The sequence below is a fragment of the Harpia harpyja genome, chromosome 10, assembly GCF_026419915.1.
Source record: "Harpia harpyja isolate bHarHar1 chromosome 10, bHarHar1 primary haplotype, whole genome shotgun sequence".
In the NCBI taxonomy this organism is placed as follows: Eukaryota; Metazoa; Chordata; class Aves; order Accipitriformes; family Accipitridae; genus Harpia; species Harpia harpyja.
The window spans coordinates 284,956-303,965 of NC_068949.1; the positions used below are offsets into that span (position 1 = coordinate 284,956).

Below are 19,010 nucleotides of genomic sequence, written 5' to 3' on the forward strand. Positions count from 1 at the left end.
GAAACGCGGCCGGGAAACCTGATCCCGCGGCGGAGGGGGGGGGGGGGGGGGGGCGCGGATCCCAGGAGAGAGGGACCCCGGGCAGATCCCGAGGGGATCCACCGGGGGGGGGGACTCAGCTGATCCCGCGGGGGGGGGGGGCTGGGATACCCGTGTCTCTGCGTGTCCCCGTGTCCCCCCCTCCCCGCCGTGTCCCCAAGGGGAGGGGGGGCAGCGCGCTGGGAGGGGGGGGCCGCCGCTCGGCGCTCGGCTTGCCGTGCCTGCGGCGGGTGCGCTTGCGCGGGAGGCGCGCCGGGCGGTGCGGCGTTCGGCTGATCGCGCCTGCCGCACAATGAATGGCCGCTGAGCGCGGCGGGGACGGGGACGGGCACCGGCAGCGGCACCGGGAGCGGCCGGAGCCGCAGCGCAGCCCCCCCCCGGCCTCCGGTAAGGCGGGGACACCCCCCACCTCCCCCCCCCGGGCCCCGCCACCGCCCCGCCTCCCGCCCCGCCTCCCGCCCCTTCGGGCCTGCCCTCCCCCCCCCCCCCCCCCCAGGCCTCGCCACCCCCCCCCCGCTTCTCCCCCCCCCCCCCCCGGTTTCTCCGGGCCTGCGGCACCTTCCCGTCCCCCGGGTTGGGGGATCCCCCTACGCCCCCCACCGTTGCCGAGGGAATGCGGTCGTGTCTCCCCCCGCCGCAGTACTGGGGGGTCCCCGTCCCCGTCCCCCCCCGTGTTTTGGGGTCCTCCCGCTCCCCCCTCGGGACTGGGGTATTTACCGATTTACCCCCGCCCCGCCCGAAATTTGGGTTGTCCCCGTTGTCTCCTCCAGGCTGCGGGATCCCCCCATTGCCACCTGCGAGGGCTTGTGTGTCGTCCCCCCCCCCCCGCCCCCCCCCCCAAGGACTGGGGGTCCTCCCTGTCCCCAATTCTAGGAGTGGGGGGTCCCCCCTGTTCCTCCCCCACGAGATGGGGAAAACTCGTTCTCCCTGGAATGGGGATCTCTCTCTGCCCCCCCTGAGTGTTGGGGACCCCCCCCACTCCAGGAATAGGATCCTGTCAAGCCCCTGCTTAAACTGCAGTTCGCCCTCCCCCGGCCACCCCCAAATACTGGGGAACCCCTTGTCCTCCCCAGGCTGGGGGATCCCCCCAACCCCTCACCACCCCCCGGGGGTGGGGGGTGCCCCAGATTTACCAAGCCTGCCCCCATCCCAGGCTGGGACCTTGCTAGGCCTGGAGCCCCTTGGCCTGAGGACCCCCATGTCCGCAGGCTTGGAGACGCCTGAGAGTCCCCATGGTCAAGGCAGGGATCCCCCCAGGCAGGGGGATCCCCCCCTCAGGCAGGGACCCCCCACACACACCACCCCAAAAGGGGAAACCACCACTTTGCTGCTCTTTCGCCCACCCTGTGTCCGTGTGTCCATCTGGCCTCACCATCCCCCTCTCCCAGCTGGGGTCCCCCTTCCCCAGTTTCAGGGGGTCTCAGGACCCCCCAGGACACCCCCAACTCTTGGAGCACCCCCACCCCTTAATATCCCATTTGGAGGGATTTTTCAGCTCCCCCTGAGCCAGGGTGGGGGGCTGTTCTTGGGGCTCTAGGGCAGCCCCAGACTGGGGGGCTGATGGGGAGGAGGATCTGGGGTTCCCCCCCACACCGAGTGGGTGCCCCGGTGAGCTCTGCTGGGGGGGATGCTGGACCCCTGTGGGGCCGTGTCGAACTCCTGTGCCTGATCTGTTCCTCATCCCTCCTCTGTGTCTGTCCCCGTCCCCCCGTGTCCTGCCCCCCTTCTCTGTCCCCACCCTCCTCACATCTCTCACTGTCTGTCCCCATCTCCCTGCTCTGCTCCCCATCACTGCTGTGTCCCCCTGTGTCCCTGCCCCGATCCGCATGTCCCTTGTGCTCCTACACTGCTCCCTGGGTCCCTGTTCCTTCATGTCCCCCATGTGTGCCCCCCTTCCCTCTCTACCTGTGTCCATGTGCCCCGTGTCTGCCCCCATTCCTTCTGTACCTGTGTCCGTGTTCCCCGTGTCCCTCCCTGTCTCCCACGTCTGCCCCGCTCCCTTTGTGCCTGTCCCCACGTGTCCCCCATGTCTACCCCATGCCCTGTGCTGCTGTTCCCACATGTACCCCATATCTGCCTCGCTCCTTATGTATCCGCATCCATGGTCCCTGTGTCCCCCACGTCCCTACACGTCCCCCATGCCTTCCCCGCTCCCTGTGTCCCTCTCCCCGCGTGTCCATCCTGCTCCCTGGGCCCCCATCCCCCGTGTCCCCCTCCCCGTCCCTGCAGGCCCCCGTCGGCTGCCGCGATGGCTCAGACGCTGCAGATGGAGATCCCCAACTTCGGGAACAGCATCCTGGAGTGCCTGAACGAGCAGCGGCTGCAGGGGCTGTACTGCGACGTCTCGGTGGTGGTGAAGGGCCACGCGTTCAAGGCGCACCGGGCCGTGCTGGCCGCCAGCAGCTCCTACTTCCGGGACCTTTTCAACAGCAGCAAGAGCGCAGTGGTGGAGCTGCCGGCCGCCGTCCAGCCCCAGTCCTTCCAGCAGATCCTCAGCTTCTGCTACACGGGGCGGCTCAGCATGAACGTGGGCGACCAGTTCCTGCTGATGTACACCGCCGGCTTCCTGCAGATCCAGGAGATCATGGAGAAGGGGACTGAGTTCTTCCTCAAGGTCAGCTCACCCAGCTGCGACTCGCAGGGGCTGCACGGCGAGGAGGCACCCTCCTCCGAGCCCCAGAGCCCCGTGGCCCAGACCTCGGGGTGGCCCTCGGGTGCTGCCGCCCTGCCCCTGGTCTCGCGGGTGAAGACGGAGCAGGGCGAGCCCGACGGGGTGCAGTGCACCTTCGTGGTCAAGCGCCTCTGGGACGGCGGCCCCAAGGACGGCGCTGCTGGCGGCAACGGTAGCCGCAAGATGGCCAAGTTCTCGGCGCCCGAGCCGGGACGCCAACCGCAGCCCCCCGCCCCGGCGGCAGCAGCGGCGGGACCGGCCCCGGCAGTGGCAGCGGCAGCAGCGCCGCCCGGCCCCAGCGCGGCCGACCAGACCAGCCCCGGGGGTACGTCCAGCGCCTACACGAGCGACAGCCCTGGCTCCTTCCACAATGAGGAGGACGAGGAGGAGGACGGGGGCGAGGAAGGCTCTGACGAGCAGTACCGCCAGATCTGCAACATGTACACCATGTACAGCATGATGAATGTAGGGCAGGCAGGTGAGGCTCCGCCCTCGGTGGGGGTGGGTGGGTGTGGCCTGTGGTGCACCACCCACTGGGTGTGGCCTACCGATGCTCCACCCATGGGGTATGGTCAAATGAGGCTCCAGCTCTGGGGTGTGGTTTGAGGAAGGGGTGTGGTCATTTAAGGCACTGCCCATGGGGGGTGTGGTCAAATGGTGGCTCCGCCCATGAAGCATGGTCAGCCCATGGACAGCCTTGGAAGTGGCTGGGGAGGGGTGTGGTCAACTGAGGCTCCACCCACAGGACATGGTCAGCTGAGGCTCTAGGGTGTGGTCTGGGGAGGGGTGTGGCCAAGGGAGGGGCCATCTCTGGGGTGTGGTTGGGAAGTGGGTGGGGTCATCTAAGGCTCCACCTCCTTGGGGGTGTGGCTGGAAGCAGGTGAGGCTTCCATGCTGTGAGGGTGGAGCTAAAGCGGGTAGAAGGGTTGAAGCTCCACCCCTGGGTGTGGTTTATGTCCCCACCTCTAGGGTGGGGCTACAGGTAGGGAGGGGCCAGCTGAAGCTCCACCCAAGGGGAAAGGTGCTGGGTGTGGCCTGTCAGGCTCCACCCTGTGGGTGGTGCTTGGGTAGGGGTGTGTCCCGATGGAGCTCCACCCCCAGGCGATGGTTATGGGGGGCGTGTGGCCATGGATCGAGCTGTCACCGTGTCCCTGTCCCCCCTCCCCATGTCCCCGGCCCCATCCCGTGCCCCCTCGGAGACTCCTCCAGAGGCCCCCGGAGAGGCGGGGTGGGAGCCCCGGGGTCCGGACCCCGCTGACCCCCCTCTGTGTCCCCCCCACTGACCCCCCCATGTCCGTCCCCCCCCCAGCCGCAGAGAAGGTGGAGGCGCTGCCGGACCAGGCCACCTCGGAGTCACGCAACCGGGTGCGGGTGCGGCAGGACCTGGCCTCGCTGCCGGCCGAGCTCATCAACCAGATCGGGAACCGCTGCCACCCCAAGCTCTACGACGAGGGAGACCCCGCGGAGAAGCTGGAGCTCGTCACGGGTACGTTTGGGGTGGGGGTCCCCACAGGGTGGGGGTCCCCTCGGGGCATCCGCCCCCTCTCACCCTCCACGTTCCCCCCAGGCACCAATGTCTACATCACGCGGGCGCAGCTGATGAACTGCCATGTCAGCGCGGGGACGCGGCACAAAGTCCTCCTGCGGCGGCTCCTGGCATCGTTCTTCGACCGGTGAGTCAGGTCAGGGCACCCGGCTTCTCCCCCTGCCCAGTTTTGGGGTCCTGCAGAGGTGGGGGGGGGGCAGACGCCCAGGTTCTCACCCCATTTTTCGTCTCCCTTGCTAGCAACACCCTGGCCAACAGCTGCGGCACGGGCATCCGCTCATCCACCAACGACCCCAGCCGGAAGCCGCTGGACAGCCGGGTCCTGCACGCCGTCAAGTGTGAGTGGGGGGATGCAGGGGGACAGGGGACACGCTGGGGCAGAGGTGGGACCCCAGGGGTGAGGGAGCCCAGGAATCGGGGCGGGGGGAGGCCAGGGAAAGAGGACCAGAGGACTTTAGGGACGAGGGGGAGCCCAGGGTTGGGGGACCCACGGGGACCGGGGGTACCAGGGGATAGAGGAGACCCCAGGGAGAGAGGGGACACCAGGAAATAGGGGACAAGGGATACCCCAGAGCTGGGGGCACTCCAGAGAGAGGGGACGATGTCACGACCCACTCAGAAAAGGAGGGTGAGTGACTCGGATTTGCAAATCCCCAGCAGTGTGGACTAAGTGGCAATGTTTATTAGATTCCCACAGTGGTATTAATATACATCTTAAACGAGGCTTTACGGTAATTGGTTAGGTATATAACAAATTACGGCATGCGGTGAGGTACGCCTTGCGTTACTTAACAACTGTAAGAGAAACAGAGCGGGGAGAAAGAGCGAGAGAGAGAAAGACATCACCAGTCCTCGTTCCAGCCAACGGGGCATTTTGGTTCCTAAGAGTGCTCTTCTGCCAAATTCCACTTTTGCTTTTTTAGTGGCACCTATCTTCCCCTTTCTGTTCGAAGTATCAGTACGACCCACCCTCCTGCTATGGTGGCACCTTCATTTCAGGTTCCCACCCGCCCCAGGTGACGCGTAGCGTGATTTGGGTTGAGAGAGGAGTGCTGTCATCACATATGTTTAGCGTGATCTCCGTAATCCTCGTTAGCACGTTGCAGGGGTGTCAACTTTAATATGCCTTTCGTGGATAATGAGGCAGAGGTCATTCATCGGACGCCAGGGCCCCAAAAAACAGAGAGTTAATGAGCTTCACAAGTTGCACCAGAGCAGAACCGTCGCTGTTCCTGCCGCGCGGGTAGCTTTGTCAGTCCCTTGAGCGCCAAGCCCGCGTTATTCAGCTCAGGCTACATGCGAGTGTTTGAGATGTTCCTCGGAAAGGCTCGAAGGGCCTCCGCGTCCCCCCACCCCCTCTTATCTTTACCAAGTTTTGTCTCTCGCCGTCGTTCATGCTTCTCTCGGGCTGCTTCTCTCAGTCTTTCTTTCGGGGAGTTACAAGGCATCTCCTGCAGGCAGGGGACAGGGCGGACCCCAGGGCTGGGGGGACCATGGGGACCGGTGATCCGGCTGTGAAACGGAGCTGGGGATGCAGATTTAGGTTCCTGAGCAAAACCTCTCTATGAGACACCCGTGACTCCCCAGGGCGCGTGATGGCAGACTTGCGGGGGGGAAACACAGAGGGCTGCTTGTGACCCCATCTCCCGCTCCCCAGTCTACTGCCAGAACTTCGCGCCCAACTTCAAGGAGAGCGAGATGAACGCCATCGCCGCCGACATGTGCACCAACGCCCGGCGCGTCGTGCGCAAGAGCTGGATCCCGAAGCTGAAGCTGCTGATGGCCGAGGGCGACTCCTACACCTCCTTCATCAACGACACCGGCAAGCTGGAACCCGACATCATGGGCCCCGAGCCGGCCTTCGACGCCGGTGGGCACGAGGGCGAGGCGGGCGCCCCGGGGGGAGGGCCTGCAGTGACCCCTGCCTCGGCCCCCCCGGGGACCCCCAACCGTGGGGGGACCCCCGCCGGGTAGGGACCCTCTCCAGTAGGGTCCTGTGGCTGGGTGGGGACCCCCACCGGGTAGGGCCTGTGACGGTATAGGGACCCGTGTGGGTGTAAGGCCCCCCCCCCCACCAGGCGGGCACCCCCTCGGGGCCAGGACCCCCCCCAGGGGCAGGGACCCACCCGGGGAGGGCCCCGTGCCACCGTGGGGCCCCTGGCCATGGGGTCCGGTCCCCTCCCCATGGGGTTTGGGGCTTAGTGGGGGTGGCAGAGGCTCAGCTCAGCCTGGCCGCCTGCCCCCCCCCCCCCCCCCCCCGCGGTTTTGGGGGGCTGGGGGGGGGGGGGGCCGGGGCATCGCTCAGCTCGGTCTTTCCTTCCGTGCCCCCTCCTGCTCAGGCGTGAGTTGACGAGGTCCTGTGTCCCCTCCCTGGGGCCAGTGTCTCTCCTGCCCCCCCCCCCCCCCCCCCCCCCGCTCTGGGTGCCCCATGTTGCCTCTGGGGCCCCCATGTCTCCCCAAGGTCCCCTCCCCAGGGCTGACGTTTCTCCAGGCACCCGCGTGGGTCCCCCGTGTCCCCTCCCCGGGGCCACTGTCTCTGCAGGCAACCGCATGTGTCCCCCCCTGCCCGTGTCCCCTGTGTCCTGTCCTGTCCCGCTCCCCCCCTCACCGGGGACCAGCATCTCTCTGGGCAACCCCACGCGTTCGCCCCGGTCCCCCCTGTCCCTGCGTCTCCCCAGGCGCCTGCATGTGTCCCCCAGGTCCCCCGCGACCCCCCCGGGGGCCAGAGTCTCTCCAGGTGACCGTGTGTGTCCCCTCCCAGGTCCCTTGTCCACGTGTCTCTCCGGGTCCCCCCCCTCGTTGTCCTGTTCCCCCCCCCCCCATCCACTCCCCAGGGGCAGCATCTCTCTGGGCATCTGCATTTGTCCCAGGCGATGGCACATGTCCCCTCCTTGTGCTGCCCAGGTCCCCCCCCCCCCCTTGTCCCCTGTTTCCCCCCCCCGGCCGGATGGGATGTGGGCAGGGGGTGGCAGAGTTGAGCCCATGTGTGGACCCCCCCAATGGGGATGGGGACCCCCCCACATGGGGTTACAGGCCTTGTTAAAGTTCCTTCTTGTTAGTTTGTCCCCTGCTTTGTTAGCCCCCACTGGGGTCTGTCCTCGGGGGGGGGGGGGGGGGAGATGACATTACCCTGTGGGGGATGGCGGCACCCTGGGAGCAGCCGGGCAAGGGTGGACCCAGCATCCTGGCCCGGGTAATTTGGGGAGGGGGTTGTGGGTTGGAATCCCACCTCTGCAGGAGGGGTCCAGGGGGGGACACGATGACGCAGGGACCCCCCCTGCAGCCCCAGCTTTGCCCGCCCCCCCCCCCCCCCCCCCTTGGCACCAGGGCTTTGCACCGGCTGTACTCCCAAGCCCCAAAGGGGGAAACTGAGGCACTGTTCAGTGGCTCCCCACTCTGCACAGACTTGGGGGGGGGGTGTGCTGGGAGGGAACCCAGGCGTCTGCCCACCCCCCCCCCCCCCCCCCGGCAGCCCCCCAACAGGTCTCCTGACGTTCGGTCAAGTGCCTTACCCGCTGCCCGGCCCCCGGGCTCCGATCGCGTCTCCACTATCTCACCGCTCCGTGCCAAACCGCCCCCCCCCCCGGCCCTCCCCGCTGCCCCGGCCTGGGGGGGGGGGGCACGGGGACACCCCCTCCACCCCTCCTTTCGCACCAACCCGGACGCCTGGGTTCTCCCCCCCCATCCCTCTCCTTTTCCCTGTGCCTCAGTTCCCATCCCCTTCCCCTGTGTGATGAGTTGCACGGTCTCAGCCCCATGAGGGTGTCCCTGTTGTGGCCCCCCCAACCCCCCCGGGCACTCAGCGAGCCCAGTCCCTGCTCCCCCACCCCACCCCGGTGGGGTCAGGCTATTTCGTTTCCTCTTTTTCTTCTTTTTTTCCAACCCAAAAGCTGTACAGAAGAGGGGGAGCGCGTGGCGGCGTCTCGGCAGCATGGACCCCCCCCCCCGGGCTTGCGCTTCCCCCCCCTGCCCCTTCCCCTCCCCGCGCCCCCCCCCCCCGGGGCCGCCAGTGTCTGTCCCTGTGTTATGAAGTGCCAAGATGCCCGTTCCCGGTGCCCGCCCCCCCCCCCCCCCCCCGAGTCGCTGGAGAATTGCACATGAACTGCTGTACGAGAGCGGAGAGGGACTGCAGAAATGTTAATAATGATAAATAAAACACAGAGGTTTGTAACAGCCCCCGCCTCCCGCCTGCTGGGGGGCTGAGCCGGGGGGGGGTAACCCACCCCCCCAAACCCACCCCGGAGGTTGGGGGCTGCACGGGTGGGCTTGCACACGCCTGTGCACTGGAGAGGGGGAGCAAAGGGGCTGGGGGGGAGGTTGTGCGTCGTGTGTTGCGCTGCGGGCAGGATGCGCGCACGCGCAAGTGGTGCAGGTGTGGGTGCAAGCGCTGGCGGCTGCAGCACGCGGTGCTCGTGCGAGGCCCCGTGCTCGTGCGAGGCCCCGTCCTCGTGCGAGGCCGGCTGCATGCACAGGGCTAGTACATGTGCAGTGTATAGCGCACGGGCAAGGCCTGGGGCTCGTGCAACGCACGGGGCTCGTGCAAGGCGCGGTGCGCGTGCGGGGCTCGGGGCTCGTGCAAGGCCCGGCGCTCGTGCAATGCACAAGGCTCGTGCGGAGGCCGCCGCGCGCGCAGCCGCGGGGGCGGGCGGCACCCGCGTGAAGTGCCGGAGGGGGCGGGGCTCCTCCTGCCGGTGCGCTCCTCCCCCCGACCTTATTTGGGCAGGCGGAAAGGGGAGGGGCTCGCCTCCGCGCGGCCCCGCCCCCTTCCCCTTCCTGTCGTCACGGGGCCCTTATATAGTCATGGAAACGGCGCGGGGTGACCTCACGGGGGCGGGGCGGCGCGCGGGAAGGTGGCGGGGGGTCCCCCATGTAACACCCCCCCCCCCCCAGTGTTGTCCCGTGTCGCTGTCCCCGGCACCCGGTGGGGGGCCGCAGGGACCCCCCCCAGCCGGGGTGTAGAGGGACCCCCCACCCCATGGGGGCACAGCGACCCGCTCACCCCGGGGGGGGGCACAGGGACCCCCACCCCTGAGAGTACAGCTACCCCCCCCACCCCATGGGGGCGCAGGGACCCGATCCCGGGGGGGGGGAAGCAGGGACACCACCCCCCCGGGAAACAGAGTCCGCCCCCCCCCCCCTCCGGTAGGTCTCCCCGCAACCCCCCCCCCCGGGCATTTCCGCCCCCCGGCGCCGCCGAGCCGCCCCGGGGCCGGATGCGGCGCCGGGGGGGGGACGGGGGACGGGGGCGGACCGGGGCCGGGGCCGGGGGGGGGGGAGCGGCGGTATAAGAGCCCCGCGCCGGGGACGGCCCCGCCGCACTCCGCTCCCGGTGCCGCCATGGAGGAGGCGCAGCGGCTGCTGACCGTGTCGGTGTGGAAGCTCTACCGTTGCCGGTTGCAGCGCGGCGGTCTCCGCCTCCACCGGAGCCTCCAGCTCTCGCTCCTCGTCCGCGCCGCCCGGCACCGCTACCTGACCGCCCGCGCCGCCGCTCAGCCGGGACCCGCCGCCGGGACCCCCCCGGGAACGGCACCCGGGGACCCGCCGTACGTACCGACCCCGGACCGGGGGGATCCCCCGAGCGCCCCGACCGGGGATCCCCGGAGCCGACCGACCCCGGACCCCCGCCGCAGCGCCCCGGACCGGGGGGGACCCTCCGAACCCACCAACCCGGGACCCCCGCAGCGCCCCGGACCGGGGGGACCCTCCGAACCCACCAACCCCGGACCCCCGCAGCGCCCCGGACCCCGCGAACCGGGACCGCCCTCAGGACGCCCCGAGCCGGTACCGCGACCCGCCGAGCGCTCCGAGGCTGCCGCCCACCCGGGACCCGCCGAGCGTTCCCCCCGCCGCGCCGCAGCCTGAGCCGCGTCCCCCCGGAGCCCCACGGATCCCCGGAGCCCCCCCGGCGGCGCGGGCCGGGCGTAAGCGGCGGAGCAGCGGCTCGGCCGGGCCGGTACCGGTGCCGGTACCGAGCAAGCGGGCGCGGCTGGAGGCGGAGGAGCCGCCGCTCGCCCCGGGGCCGCCCGGCCGCTGCTCGGGGCCGCCCGCCGCCGCCTTCGGTTTCCTGGTCCGCGCCGTCGGGGCGTGCTGAGCCCCCGCGTACACGGACCCCGCCGGGCGCACGGAGCGGGGGGGACACGGAGACACTCACCCCCCCCCCCCCCCTCCCCGGGACACACGGAACCGGTACGGGGACCCCTCCGGGGGCACAAGGACTCTCGGGGCCCCCGGTGGGCCCCCCCCCGGTGAGCCCCCCACCGTGATGGACTCGTGCTGGGGGGGGAGCTGCAGGCTGGCCCTGGCCCCCCCCCCGGCTTCCCCACCAATTTTGTTTAATTATTATTTTGTTAATGAAATAAAAGTCGGTTTTGTGCAGCTGCTGTCTCGGGGTCTTGAGGAGGGCACATCCCGTGAGTGGCGAGGGGCCCGCTGTGTCCCCATGACACCCCCTCGATGCCCCCCACCCCAAATTGGGGGGGAAAAAGGGGTTTCATGGGGCGGGGGGGGGTGGTGGTGGATGCTTTGATGGGTCGGGGCGGCTCGGCCCAAACTTTGGAGGGGGGGAACGGGGGTTGCTGGCGGGGGGGGAGGGTTGGGCCCGTCGCCCCCCCCCCCCCGCTTCACCTCTCCTCGCCTCAGTTTCCCCCCAACCCCGGGGCCAGGATACGGGGGCGGATATCTGGCACCTGCCCCGGGGGCGGGGGGGACCCCAAACCCCGCGGGGAGCGGACCCGGGCGGGGGAACCCCCCCCTCCGGTTCCGGGAAGCTCCACGTGCTGCCCACGCGGGGGCTGAGCCGTGGCGGGGGGGGGGGGCGGGGCGGGCGCCCGGATGCCTGGGTCCCGTGGGGGGGGGGAACGGGTTCCCGCTTAGCGGAGCGCCGCGCCGCCCATCCCCGCGGCATCGGGGCTGAGCTGGCCTGGGCGGTGCAGGGCCCCGCCGTGGGTGCGTGGGCTCGCCGGGCCCGGTGTTCCCCCCCGCCCCCCCCGCCCCGCCGGGCCCAAACCGGCTGCCCCGGTTCCGCCGGGAGACCCCGCCCGGGGCGCAGGGGCCGGGATGGCGCTGAGCTCCAGGGAGGCCCCGTGTCCGCCCCCCCCGCGCCGTGTCCGTCCCCCCCCCGCCATGTCCCCCGGTGCCCCGGGCGGGGCTGCGACGTTTCCTGACTCCGCCGCTTCCTCGTTCCTGCGGCGGCGGGCGAGGGGTCGGGCGCCGGCACGCCGGGGTCCCCCGGGGGCTGTGAGGGCCGGGGAGGGGGGGGCGAGCTACCCCCGGTCCCCCCGCCCCGATGCCCCCCGCCCCCCCTCGGGGCCCGATCCCGGGAAGGAGCGAGAAGGGCTCGATCCAAAATTCCTCTTTTTTAATGGTTTCGTTTGTTTGGGGGGTTTCGGGCTTTTTTTTGTCCTCTTTTTTTTTTTTGTTATCTTTATTTCTGGTTTCGGTAACTCGGTTCATGCAATGGCGGCAGCCCCGGCCCCGCCGCCTCCGTGCCTCGGGCGGGGGGGTTGTCCGGCGGCGCCGGTGCCCGGTGCCCGGCCTGGAGCCTCTCCGGGCTCCGCTTCCCGCTTCCCGCGGCCCGTTCCCGCCCCGGCGGCTCCTCCCGGCCCGGGGCGCCGCGGCCGTGCGGGGCTGGGGGGGGCGTGGGGGGGGGTGTCCCCGGGGCCGCCCCCCGCGGCGGCGGCGGCGGCTCCTCCAGATGATAAAACTCATCCATAGCCCCGGGAGCGGGCGGGGGGGGGGGGGGGGTTGGTGGTAGTGGTGGGGTGGCGGGGGTGGCGTCCGTCCCCCCCCCCCGCCGCGATATGTCGCGGCGCCGGTCGCGACGGCGCCGTGTCGCGATAGGTCGTCGGAGGCGCCGCTAGCAGCAGTCATCGTCCGTCTCGCTGTAAGGGTCGCGGAGGCCGGGCCGCCCCTTCCCGGCGCCGTGTCCCGGGTAGTAGCCGTTAGGCAGCCGCCGGCCGGGCCGGGGGGGGCGAGGGGCCCGGGCCCCCCCCCGCCACCGCCGCCAGCGGCCCGGGGGGCCCGGGGGGACGCGTCCGTCGAGCGGCGGCTCCGGGTCTCGGGGGTCCGCGGGGGGCGTCGGTCCAACGGGCGACGGGGCGGGCGGCGCGGGGCGAGGCGGGGGCGGCGGCGGCGGCGGCGGGGGGGCGGCGGGCGGCGGGGCCCGCGGGCGGGGGGCGGCGCGGCGGGCGGGGGTCGTCGGGCGGCGGGGGAGTAGGAGACGTGCGGCCGCGGCGTGGCGGGGGTCGGCGGGAGCTGGCGGCGGGCGCGGCGGGGCGTGCTGGTCCCCGAGGTGGAGAGCACCGGGCTGCCGCTCACCGAACTACTGCCCTACAGCAACACCGAGACACCGGGGATCACGGCGGGGGGGTGGGCACGGCGGGGGGGGGGGCGGGGGGCGTGGACGGGGGGGGACACGGGGGACGCGGACATGGGGGACAGGGGAGAGGACACGGAGCGTGGGTACGGGGGGACGCGAGGAGAACACGAGGGACACGGACACGGGGGGGCATGGACATGGGGGACAAGGGAAAGGGCATGGACACGGACAACACATAGGACGTGGACATGGGGAGGATGGACATGGGGGACGCGGACATAGGGGACACGGACACAGGGGACGTGGACATAGGGGACACGGAGGACAGACACGGGACATGGACATAGGGGACACGGGGGGCATGGACATGGGGGACACAGGGGAAGGGACATAGGGGGATGGACATGGACAAGGGAAAGGACACAGGGCACGGAGAGGGACAACACACACGGAGGGGTGGACATGGGGAACAGGGGAAAGGACACAGGGCACAGACATGGACAGCACGAGGGATGTGGACATGAGGAGAATGGACATGGGGGGACAGGAAAGGACATGGGGGTGGACATGGGGGACACGGGGGGCGTGGACATGGGGACAGGGGAAAGGACATGGGGGTGGACACAGACACGAGGACAACACAAGGGACATGGCGGGACATGGGTGGGAAGGGATTGGGACCAGGGACACGGACACAGGGGACATAGACATGGGACAGACATGGGATAGAGTGGCCGGGGGGGGGACGACGGACATGGACAAAGGGGACCCGGGGGGTGGACATGGGGAGCCACGGACATGGGATCACGGGTATGGGGAGAGGCAGGGGACATGGAGGGGGGCACAAGGGACAGAGAGAGGGGGGTTGGGGGACACAGACACAAGCAGAGACATAGGGGGCCATTGGGTGGGGGCATCACAGCCACAAGCAATCACAGACAGGGTGGGGGTTACAGCCACGGGGGGCATCACAGCCACAGGCCATGCAGACATGGGGGGGCCCAGGCGGGAATGGGGGGACGGGGGGGGCCCAGAGAAAAGCAGCAAGGACACAACGGGGGGGGGTGTGTGGAGAAAAAACAAACGAGAGAGCAGAGGGGAAGAGAAGTGAGAAGAGGCGGGGGGGCGGGGCGGCTGGAGGCGGCTGCGGGCTGGGGGGGCCAGAGGGGTGCAGGGAGGGAGGGGGCCAGAGGGGGAGGGAGGGGGGTGCCGGGTCCCCCCAAAGCCACTTGCAAGGCAAAAGGAACAAAAGCTCCGGGAGGGGGGGGAGTCGCGGTTCAGCCAGGAGAGATGGGGGGGGAGCGGGGGCTGGAGAAGTTTGGAAGAGTTGGCCTGAGGGGGTTGGGGAACCCTGCACCCCAAACTGTTACCTGGGGGACCTGGGGTCTGGGGACCGTGCACCCCAATCTGGGACCTGCAGGGTGGGGAGCATGCCAGTCTGTTACCTGGGGGGGGGGGGCCTGGAGTGGGGGGACCGTGACCCCCCAATCCATTACCTGCAGGGACCTGGGGTTCAGGGTCTGTGCACCCCAGTCTGGGACCAGTGGGGAGCCAGCGCAGCCCAATCCGGGGCTGTGGGGATGGTGCACCCCAGTGCCTGGCTGGAGGGTGCAGGGGATCATCACCCTGATCCAGGCCTTTGGGTGCGTAGCGGGGGGGGGTGTCCATGCCCCCCCCCCCACTCTGAGGTGGTGGGGACCCCAGCACTTATCCTGGGGTGCAGGGCCATGTACCCCAGTGCCATCACCCTAGCAGGGCTGCATGCCCCAGCCCAGGGCTGGAGGGGGTCTGTGCACCCCCAAACCTTAGTGTAGGGACTGTGCTGCCCCCCCTCCCCCCAAGACTAATGGGGTGCCCCCAAACCTGGCTGGAAGGGCTGAGGCCCCTGATGCAATTAGTGCAGCCGTGCACCCCAAAGCAGGGCTGTGTGTGTGTGTGGGGGTGTCCCTGCACCCCAACCCTGGGCACATGGGGCTGTGCACCCTAAAGCAGGGCTGTGGGGGGGTCCCTGCACCCCAAGTCTGGGCTGGGGGAAGCAATGTGGTCCTGCTCCTGCCCCATCTGGAGGCATGACTCCTCCAGGGCTAAGGGGGTGCAGCAGGGCTGGAGATGGGGGGGGGTCACCCCAAAACAGCCCAGGGCAGCAAAGAGACTCCTCTTGGGGCCACGTCCCCACGCAGGGACCAGCCAGGTCCGGTGCCCCTCGCCAGGGGGTGCGCGGGTGGGGGCCGGGAGGGGGGGCAGCTTCGTTCCAAACTTTCCAGCGTGGCCAAGGGGGGTCGCCGGAGCCTGGGGGGGCCGGAGCAGACGGTGGGGGGCCCCGAACCGCTTACCTGGGCCACCCCTCGCCGTGACAGCGCAGCCAAAGCACAGCGATGGGGAAACAGAGAGGTGAATCAAGGCAGGCCCCCCCCAAGCAGCTGGGGGCACCGGGGGGGCCAAGCGAGGTGGCTCTGTGCGGGCAGGGATGGGCAGGGGGGGCCGAGAGCGGAAAGGGGGTTGGGGGTCATCTGGAGGGGTTGAAGCATCGCCGCGGCTGACTGCCACCCCCCCTGCACCCCCAGATCCCCTCGAGGGGTGGCCCCGTGTCCCCCTCCTCCATCACCCTCCCTCTGGGTGCTGCCCCTCCTGGCGGGGCTGGACCCCCAAGGTGGGGTACTGGGGAGGCTCTGCTGGTGTAACTGGGCTCCTGGATGCCACCAGTATAAACTGGGGTAGGCAGAATGGGTGGGCTGGGACCCCCCACCTCACCCAAGCAGCCATGGACCCTGCGGGGCGTCCCAATGCCCCCGGTAGCCTGGCCAGCACCAGTGGGTGGGGGGTATCCCGGGGATGGGGGGTGTCTTTGGTTGAACCCCAAGCCAGAGGCCACCGGGGACCCGGCCCGGGGGGAGGCAGCCCTTGCCCCCCCATGGGCAGGGGGGGTCCCCACACTCTGTCACGGTGCCTAGAGGCGGAGGGGGGAGCGGAGGGTGGCACCCACCTGCCGGGGGGCCGCGTGCTCCCGGCCCTCACTGGGGGAGCGGGACCAGCGGCGGTCACGGGAGCGGGGCCGCCCGTAGTCGTGCCGCTCGGGGGGGCAGCGCTCCTTGTCCCCGGGGCCGTGGTGGTGGTGGTGGTGGTGGTGGTGGTGGTGCCGGTGTTTGCGGTCCTTGGCGCGGCCCCGCTCCGGGTCCCGCTCCTTGGGCGGGAGGTCGCCCGACTGCGTCGTGACGCTGAGGTCCGTGCCCAGCCCTGTGGGGGATGAGGGGGGGTGATGGGGGGGGACAGCCTGGGCGGGAGGAGGTGGGGATGGGGTGGACCAGGGGACACCCAAGGTGGAAGGATGTGGGGGCTTGGTGGAGGAGATGGGGTGTCCCAGGGGACGTAGGGTGGAGGAGATGGGGACCCGGTGGTGGAGATGGGGTGGCCCAGGGGACACCAGGGGCTGGAGATGGGGACCAGTGGAGGAGATGGGGTGGCCCAGGGGACACCCAACATGGGAGGAGGTGGGGACCCAGTGGAGGAGACGGGGTGGCCCAGAGGACAGAGGATGCAGGAGGAGATGGAGAACTGGTGGCGGAGGTGGAGTGGTCCAGGGGACGTGGGAAGGAGGAGATGGGGACCTGGTGGAGGAGGTAGGGTGGCCCAGGGGACATCGGTGGCAGGAGAAGAGATGGAGGCCTTGGGGACAGCTGGGTCAGGAGATGAAAGTGACCCATCAGAGGGAGAGGGTGGCCTTGGGGACACCCAGGGCAGGAGGAGATGGCGAGACCCACGGGATGCCTGCGCAGGAGGTGTGGGGTGCCTCTGGGCATCCACTGGGGATGGTGGAGGTGGGGGGACCATGGGGTCCCACCTGTGTCCACATCAGTGTAGCGGCTGAGGGAGCGCTCGGAGGTGCGGTGGCTCCGTTCCCGCCGGCGCTGGTGATGCCGCTGGCCGTCCTCGGGGATGACGCGCTCCAGCGAGTAGTCATCCAGCCGGATGCCCCGGGCGCGCGGGTTGGCCCAGCATGGAGGCCGAGCGCTTCATGGGGCTGGCGTCCGAGATGGTCTGCGGGCGAGAGCAGAGCGAGGACGGTCAGGGGGAGCCCGGGCAGATGGGGGTGGGGGGCCGGCTCCTGCGGCGGGGTGGGGGGCTCGAGGGAAGAGTTACCTGCGTGCGCTGGCCCGCTTGTATCTCTTCATCCCTCCAGCTACCTGTCCGTCCATCCATCCATCCACCCACCCGTCCATCCATCCATCCATGCATCCTCCCAGCGATCCATCCATCCATCCATCCATCTGTCTGTCGGTACGTCCGAGTCCCCTCCCTCCCTCCCAGCCTGACCCATCCCTTGGCCATAGCCCCCCCAGCTCCATCCCTCCAGCCCTGCTCCCCTCTTCCTGTGGATGCAGGATCTGCTCCTGCGGCCAGGACCAGTGTCCTCACACCTCCTGCTAGAGCCGTCCCTGCGGCCACCGGAGCCGTGCCCTGCCGGGCCACCCGCTGTCCCCACGGCTTCTAGCCTCAGTGGGTGCCGACCTGCTGTGCTCCATGCTGGGAGGGACACGACGTCCCCCACCACGGCATCCCCATGGTCCTGGGGACCGACACGCTCCGGTGCAGCATCTGAGCCCCCTGGGACAGATCCCCCCCGCCCCCCCCGCTGCTCTAACCATTGAGCTGCGCTGCCGCCGCCGGGGACCCCTGAGCATCGCCGGTCACTGGGGGGGAGCAGGAGGACTGGGACAGGGACAGGGGGACGGGGACGCTGCTCCTCACTGGCCACACTGGTGCTGGGACATGGCACAACAAGGGTCCAGGTGGCCCAGGGGATGGGACGCAGAGGGGAGGGACAAGAGGGGGACACAGAGCAGGGGACAGGGACTGGGAACGGATGGACAGAAAGACGGGGAAGAGTCAGGAGCCAGCTGGTGAGTGGGTGTCCCTGGATAGACAGGACAGAGAGAGACCAGGAGGGAGGGAGAGTGGGCTGGAAGGATGGAGGGACAGAAGGACAGAGGATGGAGGAATGAATAAAGGTGGGATAGAGGGACGGATGGTGCAATGGAAAGTTGGAGGGAGGGAGGAATGGAGGGAAGCAGCAAGGGAGGAAGGGATGCAGGAAGGGTTGCAGGGATGCAGCAGTGAGAGTGATGAAGACCAGAAGCTGGTGGGACAGAGATGGCTGGAGCAGGGGACAGCAAGATAAGAGCAATGATGGAGGGATGGAAGGAGGGATGGAGGCAGAGGTGGCGGGGCAGCTGTACAGGGTAGGGGGCCAGGGAAGGAGCAGGCGGAGCGGGGGGCTCTGGCGGGGCCCGCCGGTACCTACACTGAGGTTATTCCCTCGGGGTCGGACCTTCCTCCTCTGCTAGAGCCAGCCCAGGCGGTGCCCGCAGAGCCGGGAGAGAGAGAGAGACCAGAGTAAACACGGGGCCAGCAGGGATGGCGGGGGGGGGCCGGGGCAGAGCGGGACCGGGGTCACCCTGCACGGAGCCAAGCACCGGCTGGGCGAGCAGCAGCAGCAATGAGCAGAGCAGCCAGAGCATCCCTGTCCCCAGCCCTGGGCATGCGGAGGGGGTGACAACCCCAAAGCCGGTGGCGCCTGCCGGCACAGAGGACGCCAGTCCACGTCATCAGGGACCAGGGTGGCCATGGTCCCCCCCACTTCACGGCTGCTGGTGGGGGGACCTGTGCCGGGACAGGCTTGACTCTGTGCTGGAGCAGATGCAGGAGAGTCCCCACACGGGGACCGGTGGCCACCTGGCTGCCCCACGGCCCCGGCTCTGACCAGGGGGGAGGTGGCACTTCTCCCCAGCTTCATGCTCCCCACCAGCCCCCTGCCTGCTGCCACCATGCTCATGCCCCCCCCCCCCCGAAGCCCCCAGCCCAGCAGCTGCAGCCATTTGGGGGGGGACACAGGACGCTGCTCCTGCCATTGGGTACATCAGCAGGGTCACACCCCACTGGGAGCACACTGCCCTCGGCCACCACAGCACAGACCAGTCGTCCCAGCCCCCCAAAAGCCACCCCCCACCCCCCATTAAAGCATAAGTGGCCACAGCAGTGTGGGAGGGGGCTGTAGGGGGGCGATGGGGTCGTGCTGCCGAGCCTGAGGACTGTCTCTGGTGTCCCTGGGGGGACAGGGATGTCCCTGCCAAGTGCCCCCTGTCCGGTGCAGGCGGTGGGGCTGTGGCTGTGCCCGGCGGCACCCCGGAAGGGGTCTCCTCACCTGGTTTTCAGCAGGGAGCCGCGGCATGGAGGCGGCGCGGCCGTGCCCCTCCATGGGCAGGTAGTCACTGTCGGAATAGCCGTCCTTCGCCATCTCGCGCATCTCCACCAACTGCAGGGGATGGGGGGGGGGGTCAGCGGGGTGGAAACTGAGGCATGAGGGGGGCGGGTGGCACCGAAACCAGGGACATCCCCCCACCCAGGCACAGTGGGGTGCAATGCAGAGTTTGGAGGAGGGG

General features: G+C 69.6%; 3 protein-coding genes across 3 annotated transcripts in view; 2 read left to right on the top strand and 1 right to left on the bottom strand.

The window, feature by feature from the left end:
- The first annotated feature begins 286 nt into the window (after positions 1 to 286).
- On the top strand, positions 287 to 7,166 carry NACC1 (nucleus accumbens associated 1). The gene is made up of 6 exons (XM_052800004.1): positions 287 to 426; positions 2,269 to 3,188; positions 4,020 to 4,196; positions 4,278 to 4,383; positions 4,497 to 4,594; positions 5,914 to 7,166. Exons 2-6 carry the CDS (start codon positions 2,288 to 2,290, stop codon positions 6,228 to 6,230), a joined length of 1,599 nt encoding a protein of 532 aa, XP_052655964.1. The 5' UTR covers positions 287 to 426; positions 2,269 to 2,287; the 3' UTR covers positions 6,231 to 7,166.
- Positions 7,167 to 9,506: 2,340 nt separating this feature from the next.
- Positions 9,507 to 10,631, top strand: IER2 (immediate early response 2). Its single transcript, XM_052800013.1, is given in 2 exon segments — positions 9,507 to 9,755; positions 9,757 to 10,631. Coding segments are annotated over 2 exon segments (753 nt in total). The 5' UTR covers positions 9,507 to 9,593; the 3' UTR covers positions 10,348 to 10,631.
- Positions 10,632 to 12,111: 1,480 nt separating this feature from the next.
- The window catches only part of CACNA1A (calcium voltage-gated channel subunit alpha1 A), a 31,224-nt gene continuing 24,325 nt past the window's right edge, over positions 12,112 to 19,010 (bottom strand). The window contains 7 exon segments of the mRNA XM_052800012.1: positions 12,112 to 12,221; positions 12,224 to 12,584; positions 15,557 to 15,807; positions 16,412 to 16,556; positions 16,558 to 16,608; positions 17,873 to 17,908; positions 18,773 to 18,883. Of these exon segments, the coding sequence (XP_052655972.1) occupies positions 12,112 to 12,221; positions 12,224 to 12,584; positions 15,557 to 15,807; positions 16,412 to 16,556; positions 16,558 to 16,608; positions 17,873 to 17,908; positions 18,773 to 18,883 (1,065 nt within the window).

What these genes read in the sequence shown, in the direction of transcription:
- NACC1 (XM_052800004.1), top strand. Translation starts at nt 2,288, where the DNA reads ATGGCTCAGACGCTGCAGATGGAGATCCCCAACTTCGGGAACAGCATC. An exon ending in GAAGCTGGAGCTCGTCACGG is followed by an intron (nt 4,197 to 4,277) that starts GTACGTTTGGGG and finishes CGTTCCCCCCAG; the next exon opens with GCACCAATGTCTACATCACG. An exon ending in GGTCCTGCACGCCGTCAAGT is followed by an intron (nt 4,595 to 5,913) that starts GTGAGTGGGGGG and finishes CCCGCTCCCCAG; the next exon opens with TCTACTGCCAGAACTTCGCG.